This window comes from Tupaia chinensis, unplaced genomic scaffold (assembly GCF_000334495.1).
Source record: "Tupaia chinensis unplaced genomic scaffold, TupChi_1.0 Scaffold000201_1, whole genome shotgun sequence".
NCBI classification, from domain to species: domain Eukaryota; kingdom Metazoa; phylum Chordata; class Mammalia; order Scandentia; family Tupaiidae; genus Tupaia; species Tupaia belangeri.
In genome coordinates this window covers 1,361,325-1,370,981 of record NW_006159676.1, presented here as the reverse complement: position 1 = coordinate 1,370,981, position 9,657 = coordinate 1,361,325, and the positions used below count along the sequence as shown (strand labels likewise).

The window sequence follows — 9,657 nt, the reverse complement described above, 5'->3', positions numbered from 1 at the left end:
AGAGAGACATTAGAGACAGAAAGCGAGAAATCACCCCCCAGGGGGGATGGTCACGCCGCAATCCCTTCTACTCCATTCTCCTCTCGGGATCCTGGGCATGCACGCACACATGCCCGGCGTGAGTTTAAGCCACCAGGTCTGGGACTCGAACTGCGGTCGACTACATGGGAGTCCAGCGACGTAACCATTACGCTAACTGCTGGTCCCTTAACAGCCCCACTTTGAGAATGGGCAGACAGAGGCTCAGCAAGGCAGGTCAGTCCTGTCTCCTCCGTGTGGGCCCTGGATGCTCAGAGGGGAGCTGCCCTCATCCCTGCTGAGGGCACCTAGCCTGGTCACAGGGAGAGCCTCCCGCCTGGGCTGCTGCAGCTGCACAGGGGGACTGCAGGAGGGTGGGTGGTCCGCAGCGGATGCAGAGCTCAGAGCCCCACCGGCATCCCTCAGTTCCCCTCCTGCCCGTCCGCAGCGCTCACTGGACTCGGGTTGGCTAACAGAAGGCCGTTGTTCAGGAGCTCAGGAGCAGGATGGATGGAGAGGGAGGCCGAGGGCGGGCTGTGTTTACCCAGGCCAGGCCATGGGCGAGGGAGCTTCCAGGTGGGAAGGAGCCCCCCCCACCCCCGGCCGGCCTCAAGGCTGACACGTAACAAGGTCTCACATAAATGCGGATGAGGCGGAGGAAATGAGCCGATCCCCTTCTCCAGCAGAGCCTGGACCCACGGGGTCGAGGAGGCGGAAGTGTCCCAGCCGGACGTCCATTGGACGGTGTCAATCAAGAAGCCAGCTAGGCTAGGGGAGGCAGAGGCTGGGGATCAGGGAGGCCTCTGCAGGGGGCCATTAGTGCCCAGACCTGCACGGGGAAATAGGTGCTGGCAGAGGACACGGCAGGGTCAAGGGTCCATAGGTGGGGCTCTGGCAGGTGGCATGGTGGTTAAGGGCACTGGACTCCCACATGGCCAACCTTGGTTCGAGTCCTGGACCTGGTGGTTTCCTTTCTCGCTTTCTCTCTCTCTCTCTTTCTCTCTCACTCTTGTTCTGTCCCTCTCTGGTCAAAATTAAAATAAATAAATAAATAGAGGGACCAGCAGTTAGTGTAATGGCTATGTTGCTGGACTCCCCTGTAGTCGACTGTGGTTCGAGTCCTGGACCCGGTGGCTTAAACGGGTGCGTGTGCGTGCGTGTCCAAGATCCCGAGAGGAGAATGGAGGAGAAGGGATTGCGACATGGTCATCTCTCCTGGGGGGTGAGTTCTCTCTTCCTGTCTCTCTGTCTCTCTCCGTCTTTCTAGCAAACGCACACGCCCTATAGCGAAAACCTCTCCCAAAAAGAAAGAGAAAAATTAATAAATAAATAAAGTTAAAAAATAAATAAAAGGTGAGGACGTGGGAGGAGGTAGGTGTGGCTGGGACGGGGGGTGCGGGTAGAGACAGAGCAGAGCTGTAGGTCATATTTGGGGTCCCCGGGATTCTCCCACCCCATCTCTTTCTGCACTCTGGCCCTTGCCTGGGTTGTGACAACTCCGGGGTGCACTGTCTTCTGTGACATTGCTTGGTCTTCCTTGTCACAGCTTCCTCTGGCCTCCACAGTGCCCTGAGTGTGTTCCATCACCCTCTGCTCACCCCGCAGGCCCTGCTGGGTCACATGGCTGCTTCCAAACTCAGACGGAGCCCCATCACCTTGTTCCCCCCTCCGTGTCTCTGGCATCCTGCCCACATGATGGGATAAACGCATGGTGGAGGGATGGGGAATGGATGAAGGGGCAGTGTTCTGGGGAGGGTGGACGGGAAGACCATGGGTGAACGGATGGATGGGTAGTTGGATGGATGGACGGACAGACAGACATGCCTAGGAGACTCACCATGGGGCAGTCCCATTCAGAGGCATCAGTAAAAGAATGGAGGTGCATCCACCCACGTACTAGATGGTGGGGAGATGAATGAAGAACAGATGGATGGATGGGTGGGAGGAAGATGGATAGGTGGATAAAGAAAGGGTAGGTTGGTGGATGAGTGGTTGGGTGGGGGAAGGATGGATGTATGGATAGATGGATAGATGGGTGGTTGGATGGATGGGTGGGTCAGTGGTTGGGTGGATGAAGGATGGATGGGTGGATGGGTGGGTGAAGGATGGATGGAAAGGCATGTGGATGGCTGGATGGATGGGTCAGTGGATGAAGGATGGATGGGTGGATGGGTGGGTGAGGGATAGATGGATAGACGGGTGGATGGCTGGATGGGTGGATCAGTGGTTGGGTGGATGAAGGATGGATGAATGGATGGGTGAGTGAAGGATGGATGGATAGACAGGTGGATGGCTGGATGAGTGGATGAGTGGTTGGGTGGATGAAGGATGGATGGGTGAATGGGTGGGTGAAGAATGGATGGATAGATAGGTGGATGGGTGGATCAGTGGTTGGGTGGATGAAGGATGGATGGGTGGATGAGTGAGTGAGGGATAGATGGATAGACGGGTGGATGGCTGGATGAGTGGATCAGTGATTGGGTGGATGAAGGACGGATAGATAGATGGGTGGCTCGATGGATGGGTGGATCAGTGGTTGGGTGGATGAAGGATGGATGGGTGGATGGGTGGGTGGGTGAGGGATAGATGGATAGACGGGTGGATGGCTGGATGAGTGGATCAGTGATTGGGTGGATGAAGGATGGATAGATAGATGGGTGGCTTGATGGATGGGTGGATCAGTGGTTGGGTAGATAAAGGATGGATGGGTGGATGGGTAGGTGAAAGATGGATGGATAGATGGGTGGATGGGTGGATCAGTAGTTGAGTGGATGAAGGATGAGAGTAGATGGATGGGTGAAGGGTGGATGAATAGACAGGTGGATGGCTGGATGGCTGTATAGATGGCTGGATGACTGGATGGGTGGATGAGGGATGGGTGAGTGGATGGATGCATAGCTGAATGGATGAGTGGACGGATGGATGGATGGCTAAGTGGATAGATGAATGAAGGATGGATGGATGAATATTTGATCATCTACCCATCCTTCATCCACCCATCCATCCATCCATCCATCCTTCACCCATTCATCCATCCATCTATCCATCCTTTACCCACTCATTCATCCTTTATCCACCCACCCATCCATCCATCCTTCATCCACCTACCCATCCATCCATCGAACCTTCACCCACTCATCCATCCTTCATCCACCCACCCATCCATCCATCCAGGATTCATTCACCTACCCATTCATCCACCATCCATCTCCTCATTCTTCATCTACCCACCTACCCATCCATCTACCTATCTTCAACCACCCACCCATCCATCTATTATGGCTGGGTGGATGAAGGATGGATGGACAGATGGCTAGATGGATGGTGGGTAGATGGGTAGATGATGAGATGACAGTTGGACAGGTGAATGGATGGATGATGAAAGGGTTAAAGAAGGATGAATGAGTGGGTGAAGGGTGGATGAATGGATGGTGGGTAGATGGATGGGATGGGTGGGATGGCTGGCTGGACGGGTGGATGGATGGATGGATATTGGATAGGTGGGGGTGGATAGATGGGTAGATGATGGGATGGCTGGCTGGATGAGTGGATGGATGGGTAGATATGGGATGGATGGATGGGTGAATATTGGATATGTGGATGGATGGGAGGGTAAAAGACAGATGGATGGATGGTGGGCAGATGGATAGATGATAGGATGGATGGGTGGATATTGGATGAGTGGATTTCAGATGGGTGAATGGATAGGTGGGGGTGGGTAGATGGGTAAAGGATGGGATGGCTGGCTGGGTGGGGGGATGGATGGGTAGATATTGGATAAGTGGATGGATGGGTGGATATTGGGTGGGTGGATGCATGGATATTGGATGGGTAGACGGATGGGTGGACATGGGATAGGTGGATGGATGGGTGGATGGATGGGTTGGGGGGTGGGTAGATGGGTAGATGATGGGATGGCTGGATGGACGGGTGGATGGATGGGTGGATGGATGGGTTGGTAAAGGATGAATGGATGGATGGTGGGCAGATGGATGTATGATAGAATGGATGGGTAGATATTGGATGGGTGGATATTGGATGGGTGAATGGCTAGGTGGGGGTGGGTAGATGGGTAGAGGATGGGATGGCTGGCTGGACGGGTGGATGGACGGGTGGATGGATGGGTAGATGAAGGACGGATGGATGGATGATGGGCAGATGGGTAGATGATGGGATGGATGGCTGGATGGGAGGATGGATGGGAAGATGAAGGACAGATGGATAGATCAGGGGCAGATGGACAGATGATGGGATGGCTAGCTGGCTGGGAGGATTGATAGAAAGATGAAGGATGGATGGATGGATGATGAGCAGATGGGCAGATGATGGAATGGCTGACTGGGGGGATTGATGGGAAGATGAAGGACGGATGGATAGTGGACGGATGGATGGATGATGGGCAGATGATGGGATGGCTAGCTGGCTGGGAGGATTGATAGAAAGATGAAGGATGGATGGATGGATGATGAGCAGATGGGCAGATGATAGGATGGCTGGTTGGATGGGTGGATGGATGGGTAGATGAAGGACGGATGGATAGTGGACGGATGGATGGATGATGGGCAGATGATGGGATGGCTAGCTGGCTGGGAGGATTGATAGAAAGATGAAGGATGGATGGATGGATGATGAGCAGATGGGCAGATGATAGGATGGCTGGTTGGATGGGTGGATGGATGGGTAGATGAAGGACGGATGGATAGTGGACGGATGGATGGATGATGGGCAGATGATGGGATGGCTAGCTGGCTGGGAGGATTGATAGAAAGATGAAGGATGGATGGATGGATGATGAGCAGATGGGCAGATGATAGGATGGCTGGTTGGATGGGTGGATGGATGGGTAGATGAAGGACGGATGGATAGTGGACGGATGGATGGATGATGGGCAGATGATGGGATGGCTAGCTGGCTGGGAGGATTGATAGAAAGATGAAGGATGGATGGATGGATGATGAGCAGATGGGCAGATGATAGGATGGCTGGTTGGATGGGTGGATGGATGGGTAGATGAAGGACGGATGGATAGTGGACGGATGGATGGATGATGGGCAGATGATGGGATGGCTAGCTGGCTGGGAGGATTGATAGAAAGATGAAGGATGGATGGATGGATGATGAGCAGATGGGCAGATGATAGGATGGCTGGTTGGATGGGTGGATGGATGGGTAGATGAAGGACGGATGGATAGTGGACGGATGGATGGATGATGGGCAGATGATGGGATGGCTAGCTGGCTGGGAGGATTGATAGAAAGATGAAGGATGGATGGATGGATGATGAGCAGATGGGCAGATGATAGGATGGCTGGTTGGATGGGTGGATGGATGGGTAGATGAAGGACGGATGGATAGTGGACGGATGGATGGATGATGGGCAGATGATGGGATGGCTAGCTGGCTGGGAGGATTGATAGAAAGATGAAGGATGGATGGATGGATGATGGGCAGATGGGCAGATGATGGACAGCTGGATGGCTGGATGGATGGGTAGATGAAGGACAGATGGATGGATGATGGGCAGATGGGCAGATGATGGGATGGCTGGATGGATGGGTGGATGGATGGGAAGATGAAGGACGGATGGATGGATGATGGGCAGATGGGCAGATGATGGACAGCTGGACGGGTGGATGGATGGATGATGGATGGGTGGATATTGGCCCGATGATGGGCAAGTAGATGGGTGCATGGACAGACAGGGGTGTAGATGGGCAGACGGTGGGGAAATGGATAATGGGGGATGGACATGGCTGTGCAGCCTCCCTATTTAGGGGTCATGGGGAAGAGTCAGTAAAAGAATGAAGGGGAATCCCACAGTGGGTATTTTGGCACATCCTCTGTCCCCTGTCCCTACATGAGTCAAAGGGAGGTGAACTGGCACGGCCCACTCCCGCCACACCATCCCTCCTCCTCCCCTAACACTTCCCCGGCCCCAGGACCTTTGCACAGGTTGAACCCGCCCCTCTTCCCCCTGCTCTTCGCCTACTGGTCCCTACGTATTCCTGTGGCTGGACCAGGCTCAGTCAGCCTATATGTTCCCACCTTAAGAGGCAAACTGGGAGGGACCAGCAGTCAGCGTAATGGCTATATTGCTGGACTCCCATGTAGTCGACCGCGGTTCGAGTCCCGGATCCGGTGGCTTAAACTCACGCCGGATGCGTGTGCTTATGTGCCCAAGATCCCGAGAGGAGAATGGATGAGAAGGGATTGCAGCGTGGCCATCCCCCCTGGGGGGTGATTTCTCGCTTTACTTTCTTTCTTTCTTTCTTTCTTTCTTTTTTTTTTTTTTTTTGAAGAGGTTTTTGCTATAGGGCATGTGTGCTCGCCAGACAGATAGAGACAGAGAGACAGAAAGCAAGAAATCACCCCCCAGTGAGGATGGCCATGCCACAATCCCTTCTCCTCCATTCTCTGGGGGGTGATTTCTCCCTTTCTATCTCTCTTTCTCTCTATCTGGCGAGGGCACAGGCCCTATAGCAAAAACGCCTCCAAAAAAAAAAAAAAAATAGAGGCAAACAGGGGGACCAGCAGGTACTGTGGTGGTTAAGGTGCTAGACACTCCCAAATTGCTGACTGCGGTTCTAGTCCCAGACCAGGTGTCTTGCTTTCTCAATTCTCTCTCTCTCTGTGTCTCTCTCTGATCAAATTAAAATAAATGAATGAATGAAATAAAAGAAATAATTAACTGGTGGACCAGCAGGTGACGTGATGGATACAGTGCTAGACTCCCACATGGCTGACTGTGGTTCGAGTCCCGGACCCAGTGGCTTGAAACTCATGCTGGGCACATGTGCATGTGTGCCCAAAATCCCAAGAAGAGAATGGAGGAGAAGGGATAGCGGCATGGCCATCCCCCCTGGGGGGGGGTGGTTTCTCACTTTCCCTTCTCTCTCTCTCTCTCTCTCTGATGAGCAGACATGCCTTAAGGCAAAAATCTAAAAACAAACAAACAGATTTATTTATTCCATGAGTAAGAGAGACAGGCACCAAGAAGATCTTTTGTATAAATATATATATGTATTTTTTTAGAGGTTTTTGCTATAGGGCACGTGCGCTCACCAGAAAGACAGAGAGAGACAGAGAGACAGAAAGCGAGAAATCACCCCCCAGGGGGAATGGCCACGCTGCAATCCCTTCTCCTCCATTCTCCTCTTGGGATCTTGGACATGCACGCACACGCGCCCGGCGTGAGTTTAAGCAACCGGGTCCGGGACTCGAACCGTGGTCGACTACATGGGAGTCCAGCAACATAGCCATTACGCCATCTGCTGGTCCCCCACTTAAAAAAATTATTATTTACTTTTAGTTATTCATTCATTTATTTTCATTTGACCAGAGAGAGAGACACACAGAGAGAGAGAGAGAAAGAAAGGGAAAGTGAGAAAGCAAGCCGCCAGGTCCGGGACCCAAACCTCAGTTGGCCATGTAGGAGTCCAGCGCCTTAACCACCACGCCACCTGCTGGCCCCCCCTAACTCCCACTTTAATTCCTTTTTCCACAAACATCTGAAGTGCTGTCCTATTGGGTCATTGGAAAAGTCATGATGCATTTTTGTGGAGAAAAACACAGAAAAATACATCATAACTTTTCCAACCAGCCAGTGTTTGCCACTGAGTTGAATAATGAACTTGACCTAAAGCCAGGCTGTTTCAGGAACTCTAAGAGCCACGAGACAACAGGACAAGAAGCCGTGTTGCTAAGGAGAGACAGACATAACATCGTGGCTTAATGGGGTGGTGGTTAAGGGGCTGGACACATTCAAATTGCCAACCACGGTTCTAGTCCTGGACCTGGTGTCTCGCTTTCCAAACAGGGCTACAGAACCCCAGAATTACAATTCCATAGCGTCAGGGAACAGAAGCTCAGAGCCATAAAGTCACGGGGGAACAGCAGTTGGCGTAATGGCTATATCACTAGACTCCCATATAGTTGAGCACAGTTCAAGTCCCGCACCCGGTGGCTTAAACTCACGCCGGGCGCGTGTCCGTGCGTGCCCAAGATCCCGAGAGGAGAATGGAGGAGAAGGGATTGCGGCATGACCATCCCCCCTGGGGGGTGATTTCTCGCTTTCTGTCTCTGTCTCTCTGGCGAGCGCACACGCCCTATGGCAACAAATCTCTCTAAAAAATAACTAGCTAAATAAAGTGAAATCAAATCATTCTTAAAAAAGAAAAAACTACAGTCTTAAAAAAAAAAAAAAAAAGACTACAGTCTCAACGTGGTCCCCAATAGAACACCCTCTTGGCCACACACACCCTCCTGCTGGCTGTCCACGGAGGCTCCCTGCCCCCCCAGTCTCTGGGACAGCCCGGAGAGTAAAACCATGCCACCTCGGCTGCAGCCAGCCAGCTGCCAGACACACAGCGGGGCCCCACGCCAGGACCAAGGAGGAGCCTCCAGCCAGGCGCCCCGGGACGCTGGGTGTTGAGCAGCAAGTGGAAAAAGAATCAATGGGTCCCTTCTACCTCCAACGTCCTGCCCAAAGCCAATGGCAACAGTTAGCAAAGCCAGGAGGCCGTGCCCCGGCTGCGGTAAACTACGGAGCTGCCTGTTCCCAGCCCCGGGACTCCCAGCCCAGCCCCGCTTGGGTTTTTCTGGATCCATGCATGCATGAATGAGCTCCGCTCCCTGCACCTCCCAACCCGGGCGTCTAGACCAACCAGCCTGTGAGAGAGAGGGGAAACTGAGGCCCAGAAGCAGAGACCGTGGGCCAGAGAACATGCAGGGGCCGAGCCAAGTCTCCAATCCAGGCCGTTTGGAAGCTCCGTGCGAGTGGGTGAGCATCTAGCCGGGCTGCTTCTTGGGGCCCCATCCGCCGTCCTCGCCGTTTTTTTTTTTTTTTTTTTCCTTCCCTTTCCCTGAGATCAAAACGTCTTGCTTAGGGGACCAGCAGGTGGCGTGGTGGTTAAGGCGCTCAACAATTCCATATGGGAAACCAGAGTTCGAGTCCCGGACCTGGTGGCTTGCTTTCTCACTTTCCGTCTCTCTCTCTCTCTGGTCAAATTAAAAAATAAATGAGTGCACAGGACCAGCAGTTAGCGTAATGACTATGTCGCTGGACTCCCACGTAGTCGATCGCGGTTTGAGTCCCGGACCCGGTGGCTAAACTCACGCCGTGTGCGTGTGCGTGCGTGCCCAAGATCCCGAGAGGAGAATGGAGAAGGATTGTGGCGTGCCCATCCACACTGGGAGGTGATTTCTCGCTTTCTGTCTCTGTCTGTCTGGTGAACCCATGCACCCTATGGCAAAAAACCTCTCCAAAAAATAAAAAAAGAAAAATAAAAAAAAAATAATTCCAAAAAAAAAAAAAAAGAAAAAAAAAGAAAAGAAAGAAAGAAAAAAATAAAAACTGTGGCAGGACTAGCAGATGGTATAATGGCTACTTCACTGGACTCCCATGTAGTCGACTGCGGTTCAAGTCCTGGACCCGGCAGCTTCCAACTCACACCAGGCACCTGTGTGTGTGCGTGCCCAAAATGCTCAGAGGAGAATGAAGGAGAAGGGATTGCAGCATGGCCAGTCCCCGGGCAGGTGATTTCTCACTTTTGTCTCCTTGTCTCTCTGGCAAGTGGATACACCCTACAGCAAAAATCTCTAAGAATAATGACTGGGTGGCCTTCAGGCACAGCTGGATCC

The 9,657-nt window shown here is 52.6% G+C and overlaps 1 protein-coding gene across 1 annotated transcript in view; it reads right to left on the bottom strand.

Moving 5' to 3' along the window:
* COMP (cartilage oligomeric matrix protein) overlaps positions 1-756 on the bottom strand; it is an 18,417-nt gene extending 17,661 nt beyond the window's left edge. Inside the window, exon 1 of the mRNA XM_014587279.2 lies at positions 718-756. Within this exon, the coding sequence (XP_014442765.1) occupies positions 718-756 (39 nt within the window). The remainder of the gene's footprint in view (positions 1-717) is intronic.
* Between the last annotated feature and the right edge of the window lie 8,901 nt (positions 757-9,657).